Source organism: Heliangelus exortis, chromosome 2 (assembly GCF_036169615.1).
Source record: "Heliangelus exortis chromosome 2, bHelExo1.hap1, whole genome shotgun sequence".
Taxonomy (NCBI): domain Eukaryota; kingdom Metazoa; phylum Chordata; class Aves; order Apodiformes; family Trochilidae; genus Heliangelus; species Heliangelus exortis.
In genome coordinates this window covers 28,582,479-28,602,188 of record NC_092423.1, presented here as the reverse complement: position 1 = coordinate 28,602,188, position 19,710 = coordinate 28,582,479, and the positions used below count along the sequence as shown (strand labels likewise).

The window sequence follows — 19,710 nt, the reverse complement described above, 5'->3', positions numbered from 1 at the left end:
GAGGTTCTCTAGCAGGGACTGCTGAATGTTAAGGTGGATTTCTATGAAGGCACAAGTGTCTATGTCAGGCTGGAGCAGGATGTTCAGACCGTAGTGTTGTGGTGACAACATAAAAAATCAGTAAAAAAAAGTGGTCTCCAAACTCTAAGCTTCTCAGAGATCAAAAATGTATTTGCAGCCTCATTTAATTTAAAACTTTGAAGGGTGTATTTTCAAGCTCTTACAAACCTGTTTTCTAGTCCTTTGTCCGCCTAGCCACTTACTTTAGATTTGGCTATGTCAGGTGAACTTTGAATTTTCTTCTGCTTTAATTTTAGTTAAGGTCAGATATGAAGTAAGGAAAGTTGTCTGGTTTAAACTAATATGCCGGTTGACCTTGTCTTTACCTTTGATCTTTTCCTTAATCCAGACCAACCTGTGCTTCCAATTAATCTTGCATTTCTGTCACACTCCTGTTCTTTTACCTTTCAAAAAATGTGTTTAATTCTTTTTCTCAGTTTGTGTCTATATCACATTTCCAGTTGATGAGGCCAGGATTGCATCTTGTATATTGAGAAAAATTACTGAAGCCATTTCTTGTGTGTCTCTTTTTTTTTTTTTCTTTTTTTTTATTTTTTCAACTGTTACTTGTAATTAGAGTTGCATACATTCATCCAGTTTCATAAGTTTCACTGTAAATTTTCATGCATTCTGTGGGTCAAAAAGATTGGTCATATACTTGAGGCTGATAAATGAGAAATTTATTTCAGAATCATTTGTGTGGCACTCTTTGAAGTAAACTACTATTGCATTTATAGCTAAAAGCTACCTCACTAATATTCCTAAGAAACATTTGGTTCCTGGGAAGTATTTTGCATCTGACAACATTTACAGTAGTTAAGCCAAATATGAGTGGGCTGTTATTTTCCTGCTAATGAGATGGGATCCTGGCCATCATTCTATTAAACAATAAAAGTGCTAATAGCCAATGCGAAGGATCTCTGGCATCTATTTTTCAGTTGACACCCAAAGAAATATTTCAAATGTTTACTTTCTATATCGTTTTTAGTATTAAAATGGCTTAATTAATCATGTGTTTAATTACCAGTGTCTAGCTTACTTGAGAAAGCTAATTGTTAATATTGTACTTGGGTTTAATTACATTTTCTTTGTCTTTCCAGTGGCTTTTCATGGTCTCCCTGTGAAAATCAAGAAGGAACCCCATAGCCCATGTTCAGAACTTGGCTCTGCTTGCAGTCAAGAGCAACCATTCAAGTTCAGTTATGGGGAAAAGTGCCTGTACAATGTCAGGTAAAGCAATTGAGCATGTTTGCAGTGAAAACTGCTGATTTAAATGAGGACTGACTAAAGAGTCATAAAATCATAATAGAGATCTTACAGAAGTTACCTCTTCAGCAGATAACAGACTGATGAGATAATGCATTTAGCTGATGAACACTGATGGAGTTGTTTACGGTTGTATCAAACACTTACATAACCATTTTAAAGCAGTGTTTTTCATCAAAATGCATGTTCTCCATTTCTTCTCTGTGGGATAGCCAGAGTTTAAAAGCCCAGTGTACAAGAATGAAAAAGAAGGAAGCAGTGTCTTGTTTTCTGCTACCGATGTTGCAAGTACTTTGAAAATGCATTGTGCAGGTTAGGAAAGGGAGAGATCTGTCTAACAGGCAAGAGAATGGCAGGTCTGAGCAGCACATTAGGTATTTGACAAGTTTTGCAGGTGTGACGTGTATTCGTGGGTGCTTACAACTGAAAATAACATTTCATTAGGTTCTGCACCTTTGTTACCTATTTAAAAGCAAATCGTATTATTTTATGGGGATGAGTAGTAAAAGCTTTATTTGTGGGTGATGAAAAAGCTTGATATAACTGCATTCTTTATTGACTTTCTCTTGGTTTGCACTTACATGTCACTTCTTCCTTCAGTGTCAGCAGTCCATTGTTTCTTATTGACATTTTAGTCTATTTTAGAATCTTTCATCTAGCTTGTAAGTTTTTATTCTCATTAATGTACTACCAAAACCGTTAACACTCAAAGCATTTACATTTAACTTTTTGGATGTGAAAAGTTAAAAAAAAAAAAGAAAAAAGATTGGTACTTTTGCCCATCATAAAGGAAGTGATTTTGATTTAAAAAATCAAATTTATACATTGATGGATTTGATGGGTGCTAGAGAATCTGACACGAAAGTATGCAAGTTTGTGCTTACTCTGCCTAATGTCTGCATTCTTCTTGTTTAGAAAGAGGTATGATCAAAGTGTGCTCAAGTCTTTTCATGATTTGGGACACCTTTGAAAATAGCATGTATGTATTTGCAGGACCATACTTTATTTTTGAGAGAGAAGGGGGAAAAACCCAAACCTGTTTGGAGAGGCTCCTGACTTCCTAGTGTGGGTAGCTAAGTCAACATACCATTGTTTTTCTGGGTCAGATCCCTTCCCTCTAGCTGTATTGTTTTACTGTCTCACATTGTGGTTTGTGCAAGCTCTAAAACAGAATCTTGACAGGCACTGCCGGCTCTTTGTGCTCTAGTCCAGGTGCTTCTACTTTTATGTATTTTGTAGAATGTCACTCTAAGACTGCATCCTTTAAAAATACATTTCTATGCCTCAGAGAAGAAAATGCTGTGCTGAACCATTTACCTCTAACGTTTTTTTTTCTGTGCTCTTCACAATGTGAAATAAAGAATTCCTCTGTCCCACAGTGGTTAATAAGCTAACTGTAAGAAAAAGATTATAAATGTGGCAGTTAGGTGGTTTTTTCTCTGCATGTAGATGCTACTTTTTTTTTTTTTTCTAGCGGAAATAACCTGTCCTTTCTCCTTGCCTTATTGATAGTGCCTATGATCAGAAGCCACAAGTGGGAATGAGGCCCTCCAACCCACCAACGCCATCCAGCACTCCTGTGTCACCTCTGCACCATGCCTCCCCAAACTCAGCTCAGACTCCTAAACCTGACCGAGTTTTCCCTACCCATCTCCCTCCATCCCAGTCCATTCAAGACAACAGCTTCCCTATGGACCACAGGTAAAGCACAAAGCATGTCAGGGATCCATGCTCAGACATTTCAGTTATAGTTGCAAGTCTCTTACAATAGGATAGCACTGCCTTGCTGCCCACAGTTGTTCCCTTTTTGGGTTAGGGGACCAAGGTGAAAGCCAGCAAGGTTCAGAGTGTCAGAAATATGAGTGCTTTATGGAAGACTTAATACCTGACTAGATGGACTCAGTAGGAGTTCATAGTGTCAGTGGCAGAGTTTTAATGATCTGCACCTTCTGTCTTGTGAGTGTGATTACAGGGTGCTGGGTAATCTCATCTAGGCTTCTTTTGCCATGAAAGGTTGAAGCAGATGGTCTTTAAAGGTCCCTTCCAATCTGGGATATTCCATGATTCACTTTAGGCTAGTAAGCCCTATGAGGTAATGAAGTCAGCAGCAGGCATCATCCTGGCTGGCCGTTAAGCAGTTCACCTATCTAAGAGATAAGTGGCTGTGTTATAGTGCTACTGCTTCAGAATATTCTTTGGAAGGGTGGATCATTTTTCCAACCCCTTTTGAAATACAGCATCTCAAACAAACTAAGATGCCAACATAAACTCTGTTTAAATAACATCAGTCTGAGTAAGAGCCACAAGAGCTAGAGTCTAGAATTAAAGCTTAAACTGTCCTTAGGTCACCCTGTTTTGTTTTGATATGTTAGAAATTCCCATACAACTGACTATCTATCTTAGCTCAGTTTTGGAATAGATATTTTCAGTGGATTTGCCTGATTTTTGAGGCCAGTTGTTTGTGGAATTCTGTTTATCCTGAACTTTGCTGCATGAACCTGCGTTTGTCTGCTGTGCTGTGTGATTGCTCTGAGCATCAAAAATTTCAGCTGTATGTAAAGATATATATATATTTATGTTCAGAAACTTGACTTAGCACTTGAAACATTAGCAAATCAAGATGCAGTTGTTGGGAGATTAACTTGCTTCTAGTCTAATAAGGGCTATTATCTCCAGGGCTTGGTGCAGGTCACCTCTGAAAGACATTGCTAAGCCTTATATTGCTGGTTTTTGCTCTGATGAGATAGTTTCATATATCACCTCAGGTTCTCTACAAGACCTCCCATCAGTGAAGAAGCAGTGTATGGACCTCTTTTTTTCTCTGCCTGGAGTGTGGTCTAACCATGCAGGCCCCCAGTGAAGCCAGGTGGCATTTTTTCATTACAGGATGGTGTATAAATGTGTTTCTGTATATACACCAAAATCATGTTGCCAGGAGACTGAGATCTCCAGAAGCTAAATTGCTGCTGTGTAGGGAGCAGTAATAAGATTTTTTTAGAGGAAAAAATCTTTTGATTTAGAGCAACTTGTAAAGACAGTACTGAAGCTGTATGTCAGCCCTAGTTTTAGTATTTTAAGAGATTTGTATACACCATACTATAATTTTTTATACATGTAATACTCACTCTGTATTACTCATTCATAGGTTTTTAATAAACTCACTTCATAGGTTTTTTACATGATTTGCCCCCCATCCTCATCTTTGATATTCCTGTTCTTTAGGGCATTTTGCAATAATGCTTCCCTTCTGTGACAGAAATCATGTGTTCAGTGAAGTCCAAAATAGCTGACTCAGGCCAAAAATATGAGGTTTTATCCTTTTTAAAAGAAAGGTACAAATGGATCTTCTCACTTCCGACTGTTTGAAGCAAATGTGTGCTTCATATTTTTATGAAATGCAAATCTCTCTGATTTACAAGGTGATATGCACTCACTACAATGAGTGCATTCAGAAAATGTCATTTAAACAAATGACCTTCCTATGTAAGTTCATATTTAAATCTGTAAGTTAAGGCATATTTCTCTGGCACATGCATTGGTGGCATGAGATAGTGTTAGTGTCTAGAACATACAGCCCATACATCTTCATACAGGACATGAATATATGAACGATAAGTGGTCCTAACAAGTACCAACAGGAATCAAATCCACTTGTATAAACAAATGGCTTGATTCCATACAAAGCTTCCAGTACAACAAGTATTATTAACTTCCTTTGAGGCTTTGTGAGTGAGCCTGTTTCTTATTTTAACTTCAAGTTGCAATTTTCTGATTCACTCCTTGACAGTTCTTAATGATAATTTCTGTTTCTTTTTTTGGCTAATGAAAAAAGGAAAAGAGGGAAATGAATGCAGTGCCAGTCAGCCTAACTGTTTCATAATACATCTGAGTTTCTAAGTTTATTTTCCGCAGGTGTAGGTGGAATTGCAAAACCCAATCTTACAGTGCAGTACTCTTTCTACTGCAAAATACAATATTTACAGCAGCGTTTAAAAAAATTCATTTTGTCTCCACTACTACATTGTTTCTATCTCTAACTCCCACGATATTGGTAACAGTAAATAGTTGCCAGACCAAGTTCACAGCAGTATTGCTGCAAATGTTAGTTTAAATTGTTTCTGAAACATGTAGTCAAGGCTTTTTTTAATTTTTTTTTTTTTCCTAATTTAAAAAAGTGTTTCTGGTTCATGATGAGTGATCAGACTAGTAAGCAGTTTGTTGCAACAACATTGCATCTGCTGTGGATTAGTGCAGATGCAATATTATTTACAGTGATGGTTAACACTACTGTGGTAATCTGCAGGAGATGACAGGAAGAGTTTGTGCAGTTCATCTGAGCACAGTAGGAAAACAGAATCCTTGAATTCTTCTCTGTGCTTGTGAACCTGCAGATGTGCAAGTAATCACCTTCAGGCCTTCTAGATGTGTCTTATGGAAGGAAGTTCTTGAGCAATATTACATGTAAATGAAGTTAATTTAAAACTGAATTCTCAGACTTCATGCCAATTGAAGAGGATTTGCTAATAGTAAATGGCGGTGTGGCTTGTATGGATGAGTTTTTTCATATAGTAGTGACCAAGGGAACAAGTTAAGGCATTGTTTCTCTTAGCAAAAAATTGCACCCTCTGCGTTTTCTGGGATGCTTAGAGTTGGAATGCAGTGCCAGCCTTGCAGGTAGATCTCCCACAACCCTATCCCTGAGAGGACAGATGATTCCAGGTGTTACAACACTCAGTACTTTAACTGAATAGTTTCTATGTAACTGGAAGAATGGTAGGACAAAAAACTATACCTGTAAAGCCTTCTTCGTGTTACTGCGGTAGGGTGTCAGGTTTTTCTACTGGTTTGAAGCTGGTGCGTTTTCTGTTTGCCTTGTCTGTTGAAAGAAGACACTGAAAGCAGAGAGAATTATGGTGGGGCTGAGTCTTAGGGCTGATATTAATAGGTGGGGTTTTTTTGTTTCTTTGCTTGTTGCTGTTCTACAAGGCAGATCATCCTCATGGGAGCACTTTTGATCATAACCAAAATACTTGCTGTCTAGAAAGTGATAGAGTCACCAATCATGAGCTGTGAAAATCTTTGGGAAATAGAATGTAGCTCAAGTCCTTTACATGATCTCTCTAACTTGTGTCCTAGATTTCGTCGCCAGCTCTCTGAACCTTGCAATTCTTTCCCACCTTTGCCTGCAATGCCAAGGGAAGGACGTCCAATATATCAGCGCCAGATGTCTGAGCCAAACATCCCCTTTCCACCTCAAGGTTTTAAGCAGGAGTACCACGATCCAGTTTATGAACACAATGCTATGGTTGGCAGTGCAGCCAGTCAAAATTTTCCCCCTCCTCTGATGATTAAGCAGGAACCTAGAGATTTTGCATATGATTCAGGTAGGTGAGACTTTCCTTTACTTCTCCATAGTAAAGTAATAAATGAATCTAAGCCAGTGCTATTGACGTTTTGATCATATGAATTGAAACTTGCTCTTTGGTTTCTTTGTCTCCCAAAGTAATTTATGTCTGATACAGCTTGCAAAGTTAGAAGATTGCTACATAGAACAGTCTGACCCGTGCCATCATTGCTTGCTCTGTAAAGGATTTAATTTTCCAGAGCTCTGTCCAGAAAGTGCACAGGTTAGAGAAGCCAAAGAAGAAAAAAAACATGGGTGCAAATTGAGCTTTGCTTAAAAGGGGGCTTGTTCTGTACTGCCTCGTCTCTGGCCTCTGAATCTGTGTGCTCCATTTTACGAGCTCTTTCATTTGTCTGCCAGAAATAGAGGACTCTTTCTCCTCTTGCATGCACTACTTTAAATCAGGAGTAACTCCGCTGAAGTGGGGTTTATACAGCTATAAAACCAATGAGGGAGAAGAATCAGCCAAATTGGTGTCAGCTTCTCAGTTTGTGCATACCACTGTGTTTTGTGGAGGTACATAATCTGTGATGCCAGGTTGCTGATGTAGAGAATACACTGTTGCTATTAATAATGTTTGTTATGATTGTGCTTATAGGGCAACTGGAATGGAGCCTTATTGTTCCATGGCCAGTACAGAACAGAGGAGGTGGTAGCAGAGTCTGCTCTCAGTAGCTTCTGGTCAAAAAAAAAAAAAAAAAAAAAAAAAAAAGCAATAAAAAGGAAAAAGAACATAAATGAAGGGAATAATAATGTTAATTTTTGCTATGTTTTAAACATAATATTTATTTTATACTTGGAGAAAAGACAGAATTGGCGAAGAAAAAGGAGTTTAGTGCTGGCTACTAAGTAACAAGGAGAAGGAAGCTGAAAGGGTGGGATGGAGAAAAGCCTAGATCAAAGCACAAGGGGTAAACAGTTGATGAGTATGGAGCCAAACAAATAAAATCAAAATATGTTTTCCAGTTTTGGTGTGATTTCTGCAGCTCTTCTTCAGTCTCTGCCTCTGCTTCATGTATGCCACAGTGTTTAAAGAAAGGGATTTTAGTGAATCCTTACTGGAGTGGAGGGCACATTGCTTTCATACACATACAGGGGGAATGGGTGGACTTCAATCTTTCTCTTCTGGGTGCTGCAGTACCTTCAGTGCTTTCTTGTTGGTTCAGTCTCTTGCCAGGTGCTTTTGCAGTTTATTTCCTACATGGCTGCTGAGTTGGGGTCTCCTTTGAAAGTTTAGCTCAAGACAAATTATCTTGCAATTTGATACATTGGAGAACTGTTTTTCATTGACTTTTCTGTAGCTAACTTAACATTGTCTACTTAGTGGGTATATCATGTTATCATTAGTGTAGAGAGGTTGTTTTAGGGTTAATCTCTGTGTTACAACAGCAGAATGTGGAAAGTAGAGCTGCTTTCTCCTTTCTTATTCTTGATAAGCAAAGAAATGGTCCCCTTAGGCTAGGCCTACAGAGAGAGAGAACCAAGGGTGAATTAGTTCTCCAAGTTGAAATATAGGACAAGATGTAAATGAGTTCATATGGCAAGGATCAGATCTAGAACTCAAACTTTTCCCTGATGAAAGTTCTGAGGTACGTGGCTTTTGCAGTCATGGATCTTTAGTCTTACAGAGCAGCATGGGAGAGACTGCATAGTTAATGTGGCAATGGATAATAAGTGGGGGACTGCAGCTTCAGGCACTGCCAGTCCCTTGCAACCTTCACAAGCATGGTTATTCATCCTGCTAAATTAAAGGCTGAAAAAAGGCCCTTTTGTAAGTGTGCTTCATATTTGGCTAGGAAGTGGAAGCTCCTTATTGCATACTATTACTTTAAATCTAGGTTGGCTGCTAGCATTCATCTTTCTTTTCTTTTTTCTTTCTTTCTTTCTTTCTTTTTTTTTTTTTTTGTACCAGTAAGAACAACATTCCCCTCTATAGTAATGACGTTCAAGCAAAATGGTTGTTTCTTTTGTGGATGAATAATTAGTTTTTAAAAATATAACAGCTGTGTAACCAGTGGTCATGAAAAATTAATCTGTTGGTATCAGGAAGTACTTTTATTGGCCTCAGAATCACTGCATTTAAGTTGACACATCTGTACACTCCATAAATTGCAGTCAACAACTGTGGCCTGTTGATATTTTGTCTTGTTACCATCTGTTCTCTAGAAACCATAATTTTCCATCCTTGCTAAGAGAACATTAAATAACCCCTTAGGAAACATAATGTATTTGTCACTGAATCATTGATTTCATTTTTCACCTATGGATGTCCAGGGAAGAAGGAATGCCAGACTAAAGAGTTTCTTCTGCATGGTGTTTTATGGCAACTCAGATAAGAATATTGAAACGTATTTTAAAAGTTCATTGTAATATGCCAAGATGTTCCTAATGGGATGTTTTTGAAAGAGCCCCATAAAAGTTCATAGCTTTTGTGCACTATACTTTTATACTTTGTGGGAAGCTGGTGAATGAAAAGCATTATTATGGAATGATTATAACTCTATTAAAACATGACATTAATTATGACATGGGAAATGGCAGATCAATTAGTTGTAATTGTAATTGCAGGTATGCAATTTCTACTGCTGAATGTTTGAGATAATGGAAAAGGAAAAATGTCAACAGAGGAGAAGCTCTTCTTTATCCATTCACACTTCTATAAATCACAGTGCAACATACATGTTTAGTCAATCAGACCTTATTTTCTGCCATGGATTTTTTTTTCCCCATGACTGCCAGTCAGATGCATTTAGAACTTGTTTCTACATCTAGCAACTTAAAGCACAAAGGTGTAGCCAAGGACGTAGAGATCTTTGAGATTTTTCATTATTAATGTATATACTGTAGAAAGCTTCTCAAGACCTTTGTTTACAAGTGTTAGTAATAGTGGGCATTCCTGGCCAGTTAGCACTTCTATAATTCCATTCATTTATTCAGGTACTTAAACAAAAAGATGAAACTTGAGATACCATATCTATTCTGGGCTTTATTTTAAAGCAGGATCTTTGCAGTCTTGGTTCTCCCTACTTAATGTAGTGTATTTACAAATATACTAAATATGACACTAACTATGCATGTATCACTACTAAAAATCTAGCTTTCAAATGTAGCAATAATGCTTAGCACTCATGCAGTGCTTTGAAAATGTAAAAAATTAGCCAATATATTTAAAGACAGTAGTGGAAGCACCATGTGTTGTGTCATTTTAAATGCTGCACTGGTCAGTGCATCAGAGAACATCCTGGAGAAAGTAATTGTGCACAGTCTCTGACTGATAGCTAAGATTTCTTTTTGTATTTCATAACAGTATCTCCAAATATCTAAACTACCTCCAAGAAGTACAATGAAATACCCATTTGTTCTCAAAAAAACGAGGAGAAAGTGTTGCTTTCATGTACTTACTACTAATTGCAAGGGATTTGTCGAATGAAATCTAGATTTGGTGTTTCCTGAACAGGTTAGAGGCATTAGCAGCACTATTTTTACAGTTGCATTTCTATTCATAATAAATACACTTGAATGGACCTTAAATTTTTTTTTATTCTCTCACTGTCACTTCCAAAGTTTTCTTCCAAGATACTAGGCACATCACTGTAAGAATGAACTATCCAGACAAAATTATTAGCCTCCATGTCTTGCTTTCTGAGTTGCCCTTTAATTCCTGATCTCTCACAAGCAATAAATACCTTGTTACCATATGGGAATTGCTGGGGAACTGCCCCTCTGGTAAAAGAGATGAGTGGAGGCAGAGAGGCAAATCAGATAGGCATACACCTGTTTACTTTGGGTACCCAGTTAGAGCTGTATAATTTTTAAAGAGCATTGATTGTCACATATGTTCAAGGCTTAGCTTCTAGGGACTTTGTATTTCTAGGCAAGGAAGTATGGGAACATCACATGAGGATCACTGTGTAAGCACTGCAAAAATAAGAAATTCATAACATGAAAAATCTGACAGAAGCCATGTGACCCCTCTGGAAAACTTCACTGGTGCTGGAATGGGCTTTGTTATGGCCTAAAATTGACCATTCAGCTCTATGAATCTTGAGGTCATCTTTTACTTTCTTGAAATGTTCTGCCTCATTAAGTACACAACTTCCAGCCTCTGTAAGAAATGAAGCAGAGCCTCCACTTGCAAACCTGTGTACTGCATGGGTCTTCCTGAAATGGTTTTGACCTGTGTGATCAAGAGACAGGAGTGCAGAGGCAAAAAGCTGCATCATAATTCATTTGCAACGAAGTAGTTGTATGAAGGTTGCCCAGGAAGCTGAAGTTAGGATGCTTTTTAATACTCTAAGCTTGCTCTTACACAGTAGTTATGTTGTGAGCATTCTAGCATCCATGTTATAAATGTGTATTTACCCAGTGACTGTGAACAGAATAAAAACCAAGAGAGCAAGAGTTGTTTCAGATACCTGGTATGGTATTTTATGAAAAGCAATGCAAGTAAAAGTGAGCTTCAGGGCTTCAGTAGCACATTCTTCCCTAGAAATCAGCCAAAATTAAACCCTTAAATTTGGGATTTTGCAGACCAGCATAAAGCAATCTTGAATTAAAATTTGAAGGGAAAAACCCCCAAATAATTATTGGAAGTATTTATTTGCAGCTATATATATATTTATGTTTTACCTTATTTTATTATTAAGAACAGTTGGGTATTTCATTGTACTTCTTGGAGGTGGTTTAGATATTTGGAGATACTGTTATGAAATAAAAAAAGAAATCTTAGCTGTCAGTCAGAGTCAGTGCACAATTACTTTCTCCAGGATATTCTCTGATGCATTGACCAGTGCAGCATTTAAAGTGACACAACACATGGTGCTTCCACTACTGTCTTTAATTATATTGGCTAATTTTTGTACAGTGCTTTGAAAATGTAAAGCACTGCATGAATGCTAAGTATTATTACTACAATTATTCCTCTGGGATTTTATTTCACAGACTAATAGACTTCACAGTTAAGAAGTATTCCTTGGTTGTAAGCCTAAATATTTCCTTTGATCAGTTCCATTCCCTTGCACATAGCTAGACCTCTTTGGCTCATCCTAAACAATTTCTTGGTATTAATGTACCACCTCTAAATCCTGTAGACGGTTTGCATGTGTACTCTTAGTCTGTCTGTGTGACTCATTGAGATCCTGATTCATAAATCCTCCATCTGTTTAATCTTTTCCTCAAATTCTCTCTAGGTTTTCTTTTTCCCTTTCCCTCTTCCCCCCCCCCCTTCCTTTCCCCCTCTTTGATCAAGCTGCAAATATTTGCAGTGGTTTTGAACATAGTTTTAGAAAATGCGTGTAAAACAAGTCTGACTCCATCCTTTTCCTGGATTTGGTGCTTCAGTACAGACATCTCAAAACTGCATCTCCTTATGGTCATAAAGAAATTCTTTTACACAGTGGTGCAATTGTTCTCAATAAAAATCTGACTGGCATAAAGGCTGGAGGGGAGAAGGGAGAGAGTTTTGCTCGAGTTCAGTTGCTTTAAGAACTCCTCAGTTTTCGGATTGCAGTTTTCCTGAGTTTCACTTCTGTGGTGTAAAATGTGTCAACTTTTCTGTTTCAGGAGCTTATCTTTGCTGTCTTGCTTCAGTGAACGGGAGCATGGGTTTTGTTCAGTAGTTGAGTTGCACTTTACTTTGTACTTGTTCTTAAAGCACAGTGCAAATCTGCTGTTAGATGAAATGACAGGAGAAAATAAAAGCATCTGAGAGGGAAACTTGGGGAAACCTAGACTTCAGAAGATTGTTATGAAAGGCAGAATTTTAACTTTACACTTGCTTCTCATCTAGCTGATTTAATCTCTTCACTAATTCTGAAATAAATCTGTAGCTAGCATACAATTAATGTTGTAATAATATCTTTGTGAAAAAAGGAAAACTTGAATACCAAGTTAATGTGAGCATATAGGCAGGAGACCGTGCTTCTATTTTTCCTTTCAAAGCAGACAATGCACTCTGAAAAAATTGTCCTGCAGTCCCCGTTTTTCAAAGAAATGGATAAATATCCTCTAAATCTACAGTTACAGTAAGTGGCACTGGCTAATGATTTGATTTGAGGATTGAGAGCACAGTCTGGATTTACTCTTTGTGCATTAACGCAGGTCAAATGGACACAGGCTGCATTTTAAATCAGTAATGGAAGGCTGAAGCCTGCCTTAAACCAATCACATCAGCCTTACCCAAGACCGATTGATCCCGAGAGACTGAGCCCTGTGAGCATAGCTTTTATATGAATGGACTCTGTGCAGCCTGAAGTTTCATTCATAAAATGGATGCTGAAGGGGAAAAAAAAAAAAAAAAAAAAAAAAGAGGAAAGAGAAAAAAAAAAAAAAAAAAAGCCTCACACACGCCAAACCCTGGAATGTCCATTTATGTGGAGCTGAAGGGTGTAGTGTTCCCTCAGCTGCTGCTTTTGCCAGTTGCCTTAAAGTAATGATTAATGCTCCTTGGCCCTGCCTGCTTGTAACCTGACACCATTTATGGCCTTGGTGTGTTTCTAATGTATAGTGAATGAGAAGGCTACATTCTCAAATCAGAAACATAAACAGGAACTGGTTGGTCTGAATTCCATTCAAATATGTCACTTCAGCCGTGCAGTGTTTGTCCAACTTCGATTTTACAGGCAGGGGATGGGGTGGGGGAGAAAAAGCAACACAGACATTTTTAATTTTTTTTTTTTTTTTTCAGTAAAATTACCAACAAAAGGAGTGAGTGTGAGAAAAAAAACCCTACTGTCTTTTGTTGAATTCAAAGGGAAGGGATGTTTAAAATACATTTTACAGTTACTGAGGTTAATAAAAGCAAATACATGATTTTAAAGTATGCTCAGAAGATCAGCTCCATGTGGAATTTCAATTCAGAGCTGAATGTATGAGCCTTTGTTTTCCTGTTCTGCTGTATAAAAAGTTACACATCGCCTAGACAGGCTGTTGACATCTGGTCTCAGAAAATGCATTAAATGCTGTCATAGATCTAAAAACCAAAGTTGTGGAAATGAAGCTGTTTGCTTAAGGTTTTCTTTCGGTATGTATTCCTCCTAGACGTGAGCTGGTAAGGCCAAATCTAGTTCTCTGGTAGATTTAAGTCAAGTGAGATGTAAGAAATTAAACTTCATAGATTTCAGTTAGCTATTTTTAGAACGAAAAGTTTGTGTATCTATGAATGCACATACTTGTAGGTTTTTTTTTTTCCTAATTGCTAGTGACAAAAGAAGAACAAACTCCTCCATTCTGAACGGTTTTATACTGCATAGTGATTTAGAAAAGGATTTTTAAAGTTGATTTTTAGAGAAGGTTGTGACTATTTTCACCCTTGTGACCTCAGTGAACTTATATTTTTCATGCTGATCTTACTAAAGAAAAAAAAATGTTGACTTTTGTATTGCTAGGATTTTACCAATTTGTAGGAGTCTGTTGTAATTACATAACTTCTGCAGGGATAGAACTTTTAAAGGTGGTTGAGCTAAAACCTAATCCTCTATCATTTGAGTTGTGAAATATGCCCAAGCAATTCCTGTATAGAGAAATTGTCATTAGTTCTAGTATTTCTACCTGAATGCCTCTTCTTACATAGCCATATGAGTTTTGGGGTGGTTTTTTTTTTGTTCATTTTTCTGGGGCTTTGTGTTTTTTTAAATCTAAAGTGTGTTTTGCAGGTTTAAAAAAATCATAGGTTTCATAATCAGAAGGGATCGTTTGCTATTTCTTCCTGCAAAATATAGTTGGTTTTTTGTTTTGTTTTGTTTTGTTTTGTTTTTGCAATGCCTGGTCCCTGATCTAATTTGAAGAACTGCCTTTGTTACCTAAAAAACCCTATCTGTTTACCAGTGATTTCAGTGTTGTTCTTCACCCTTGGGCTCCTCAGAGCTTCTCAATGGTAGTTAAACAGCTTCTTTCCAGAGGAGGTTAGATGTATTTCAGTGGTGGATGAAGCTCTCCTTTGTAAGCATTTTGTCCGGGCTCTTGGAGATCCACAAGCAGAAAAGTTACTTGCATTGTGATTGTGATGTTATTAATTTTGAGGCCAGAAGTATGATGTGTTCTAGCTCAAACATTTTCTTTTAAAAAGGCTACATTTGTCACTGCCTTTGGTTAAAGGAAAAAAAAAAAAAAGCTCTCCCCCTACGCCAACCATCTCTCCATGGACTGGAAGAAATGCTGGCATTGCACAAGGAGATATTTGGTGATAACCTGTAGGACAGTGAAGGACCAGCTGGCATACTTGCAGTGTGTGTAGCACAGGGTTGGGCTGCTGTGTGAGTGGCCCCTGGGAGCTTGGTTGGTCCCAGCTACCCGAGGGGCTTGTGCATTCCCTTGTGTGCCTGCTAGCACAAAGGGAAAGAATTGGCATGGGCTGTATCCCTTGCCAAGGGGAAGGCAAGTGGCACAGCACATGAAAGTTTGTTTGTATAGATAGACCAGCTCTGAATTGCTGAAGTAGGAACCAAAGCCTCTGTAATTACTTTTCAGACGTAAAAGGACGATTGAGGAGGAAATGGTATAAGTTAGATTAGAGGACTGGCTATATTTATTGGGAAGTGCTTCTGTTCTGAATGTGACTTAGTAATAAAGTACAAATTAGAAAAGTAGGCAAGCAAACAGTAGGAAAGTTCCAGTTTTAGTGTAATCACGTTTATGTCTATATGGAAGAAGGCAAGTTTCATGTATGCGTTGAAGTGTTTTTGAATTCGAGTGACTTTGAGATGAATTTGAGTGACTGGATTGATAGGCTGAGGACAATTACATGTGGCCCATTGGGGTGAAGGGTCAGGTCCTGCATTTGGGTCATACCATCCCCATACAACACTTGAGAGTAGTGGCTGGAAAGCTGCCTGGTGGAAAAGTTCCTGTGTGGCAATTGGTTGATAGCCAACTGCATGTGACCCAGTATTGTGCCCAGGTGGCCAAGAAGGCCAGCAGCATCCTGGCTTGTATCCGAAATAGTGTGGCCAGCAAGACTAGGACAGTGATTGTCCCCCTGTACTTGGCACCGGTGAGGTCGTACCTTGAATACTGTGTTCAGCCTCTCACTACAAGGACATTGAGGTGCTGGAGTGAGTTCAGAAAAGGTCAAACAAGCTGGTGAAGGGTCTGGAGAACAAGTCTTGCAAGAAGTGTCTGAGAAAACTTGGGTTGTTTAACCTGGAGAAAAGGAGGCTGAGGCTTATTTCTCTCTACAACTGCTTGAAAGGAGGATGTAGCAAGGTGCATGTTGGTCTCTTCTCTAAAGCAATAAGATGAGGAAATGGCCTCAAGTTGTGCCAGGGAAGGTTTAGATTGTATATTAGAAAAAAAACCTCTTTACTGAGAGGCTTGTCAAGCATTGGAAAGACTGCACAGAGAAGTGGCTGAGTCACCATCCCTGAGGTTATTTAAAAGATGTGTAGATGTGGTGCTTATAGACATGGTTTAGTGGTGGAGTTGGCAGGTTAATTGCTGAACCTGATGACTTGATGGTCTTTTCCAATGATTCTGTGATTCCATAATTCAGTGACTTGTAAACAGGCTTGGTTCTGAAGGCAGCTGCTCATCACCATCATCATCATTCACCTCAGCAGCCACACAGAGAGCAAGGCCAGGCAAGTAGCTCAACTTATTCTCCCAGCCTGTTTCAGACTGGATGCACCTGCTAACCAACAGTCTCCCATCTCTCCCTCTCTGTGCACATATATAATGAAGTCCCTCTGCATTGCACTGGGCTTTGTCACAGACACACGGGCAGTGCCCTGGGCCTCTGAATCTTCAGATGGTGTTGATAAAGTGAACTAAAAGGTAATTCAGAGTTAGAGTGTAATGTAACAACGTGTCCTTAGATAGAAAGTCTGTGTAAGGCCAGAACCACAGGAAAGGCTGAAGAATGAGTCTTGGTTCAGGTTTCCAGTTCCTGCTTTGCTCTGTTTCATCCAGAAGAGTTATTTCATCCTGTGGCCTGCAGAAGCTTCATCTTCCCCATATCTCACCTGACGAGGGACACAGGCTGAAATTGTTTGTTTCTGCATGCTTTATGATCCTGTGCCTGAAACCTGGTCCTTATTTCTGAAAAACAATCGGAAAAGAGAAGTTAAGGATTCTTCGCCCACTTTAAGTTACACAGGGCTGAGACAACCTAACACTTTAAATTCTGCTTTGTAAATAATACAAAATACATCCTTACCAAAGTACCACTCAGGTGTCCTCCTCAACCTAGAACCTATGACTGCTAAATTCAGTAGCAGATTTTTCTTGTCTTGAGGAAGCCTTTTTGCGCTTTTTCTTCCTTGATACAGTTTGATTAAGGCAAAGCACAGCTTATTTCCAGTATTTTCCCATGATATTCCCAGGTAAGAAGACATTTTTGCAATGTTTAGATCATACGCAGTTTTAAAATAACAACTTGAAAAATATGGTTTTCAACTAACATATTCATTGTTTTGAGATGACAGGACTTTCTTATTCTTGAGATAATATAACTTTACAATGTGTATTCATTAGAAGTCTGAAATACCTTGCTACGAATCCTAAATCCATGCACATTTTTCATCAGACTGAAAACTGCTAAAAGGTGATAGAATCAGTCACCTCAAACACTTGGATCCTTCCCTGAAAGTATTTTATGCTTAATGCTGTCTTATTTGTTGTCTTTAAACAATGCTTTAAGGAGAAAAAAACATGTAATTGCTCTAATTTCTTCACTGAAATGTTTTCTTTTGAAGTAGCTCTGCTTAGCTAGTAAAAATACTTCTGGGTCTTAGTCAAGCATTTAGTACAATTTAAAACTGCAATGCTAAATTTCATTGGTTGGACTTTTTATTAGATAAGGTAGAAATGAAAGCAGCAGGCAATTTAATTAGCAGTAATTTTTCTGGGCAAGTCATTACTTTGATGAACTTCAGAGCAATGTTTATGGCTCCTAATTAACCGTGTTAGTCATTTGATTGAATAATCACTTTGGAAATGTTTCTACAATTTGATTAGAGTCTGACCCACTCTGATAGTCATAAATTAACTGATAGCACTTTAGGATAACAAGACTCTAGTTACTTTACGAGAAATAAACTCTTCCTTGCTGTATTTTTTTGGTCCTCTGTGGACTGTTTAAGCACAAGCTAACCAGAAGATGAAGTAATGTTGGTACAAACAATGCTTGCCTTAAAAAAGACTCCAGATGTTAATTATAAATGACTTAGGAGCATGGGAGATGAAACCCCAAACTGGCTAAGCACACAACTTCTTGGATGTGTGCATAATTTTTTATTCTGTATACTCTGCTGTATTACTTTGCAGGAGTGGAGTTCATGAGTCAAAAAGGGTTTTGCTGCCAACACCAGTGAATTTTTACCTAAAATAGAAAATAGCATCTGTTTCAGTTCTTCAACTTCCTCTTTTTTTTTTTTTTTTTTTTTGTTTTTTTTTAAACGTAGATTTTTCCATTCTCCTTAAAACTCAATCTACTTGCTAACATGAATGATTCCTTTCAGGTGAACCACTGCTTGTAGCCTTGACTTCTATTCTACAGAGTTCTACTTGACTCGGGTGATCACTGAGTCACTGATTCCTGTGGTTGCTCAGAATAGCTGCCTGAGACTTCAGAGATTCTCGAGGCCTGAGCAGGCAGGCACAGAGCGTTTCATTGAGAGAGAAAGTAATGAAGAGTTTGGCACAGATGTGTGAGAGAGACTGCGGGCTGTTAGAGGAAACTTATTATTACTGCCCTGTGTTTCACTTGTTTTGTGAAGTCAGTGTAAAACCTCATTTTCTTATCCTGCCAGATCTTTGATACTCATCACTAGTCAGTGAACAGTGAAATTTGGAATCACGGTCTGAAAGAGTCTGTAGGCAGTGTTGGAAAAATAATGTCTGCTCTTTCGACCTCTGTTTGCATCTCTTAAAGAGTTACAAGCTACAAGCTGGTAACAGATTGCATAGCTTAGGGGTAGGAGTTTATCACAAGACCAAATAGACTTGTTAGGCAAGACTTTTGATATCCAAGAAGTGAGTTAAACATGGTCTAGAATAGCAAACATTTATGCTGTATTTCTGTTTGCAACGCCCTGTGCACAGGATGTGGCTACTTGGGGTCAGTGCGAGACATGGGGGAAAAAATAAGAAGACATTTAAAAAACACCATTCTCATTAGTTCTCTTTGTTTTTTGTCATTCTTACAGACTTGAGTAGAGGTGGGGGATGGCAAATAAATGTCTTTATGTATGCAATGTGTGCACTAAGTATTTTTTTTTTTTAGGTATGCCTTTTTTTTTTGTTTAAAAATATACAAGTAGAGGGTGAAATTGTTGCTTCTGAATTCCAAGATTAAATACTTCGCAATCACAGAAAATACCATTAACTCTTCAAATCCTTTACCAGAGTCTAAAAGCAATATCCTACCCTAAAATCACCCTGATATTCCTTTTATTTGATGTAGAGTTTATAAGTCTCAAGTGTGATTGACAGGCTTTTCTGTGTAATTGTTTGTAACCAATTGGACCTAACATTTTTAAAGTTAAATATACAAGCATGAGGCTTAAAATATTTATACTGTCTTGTGTGGATTGTTTGGTCTGTGATTGGTCTGAATTGTAATTCTTGTGGGAATCAGCTTTCAGCAAAGCTGATTACCTGTAAGGGTTTGAGTTCAAAAGCCTATGTTAGATAGGATCTATGATCCTCACATGGTTTTCTCCTTTGCTGTGCCTTGTGCCTGCTGCTCTGAAATGCTAACTGTGTGATGACAGGTTCCCCGTCACTGTAACTTGCATCCTTTTTGTTGCTGATCTGCTTGCAGCCTGTCTAGCTGGTAACCTGCACGCCTTTAATTCCAGACAGTCTTTTGACTACCATTGTCGTCTTTTCTTTCAGAAGTGCCTAGCTGCCATTCCATTTACATGAGGCAAGAAGGCTTCCTGGCTCACCCGAACAGAACAGAAGTTAAGTTTTATATTATGTGTTGCTTTTGTACGAGAGAACTGTAAAAAAATTAAAAAGCCTTGGAGGGATTTGGGGTTCAC

The 19,710-nt window shown here is 38.2% G+C and overlaps 1 protein-coding gene across 9 annotated transcripts in view; it reads left to right on the top strand.

Moving 5' to 3' along the window:
• Positions 1-19,710, top strand: part of ETV1 (ETS variant transcription factor 1) — a 67,190-nt gene that overhangs the window by 32,575 nt on the left and 14,905 nt on the right. For 7 of the 9 annotated variants that reach the window (XM_071735347.1, XM_071735349.1, XM_071735348.1 and 4 more), the window contains 3 exons: positions 1,161-1,290; positions 2,839-3,027; positions 6,463-6,710. In XM_071735347.1, the coding sequence (XP_071591448.1) occupies positions 1,161-1,290; positions 2,839-3,027; positions 6,463-6,710 (567 nt within the window). Of the gene's footprint in view, positions 1-1,160; positions 1,291-2,838; positions 3,028-6,462; positions 6,711-19,561; positions 19,630-19,710 lie in introns of all 9 variants that reach the window. The other 2 variants (XM_071735354.1, XM_071735355.1) reach the window with 1 other exon arrangement.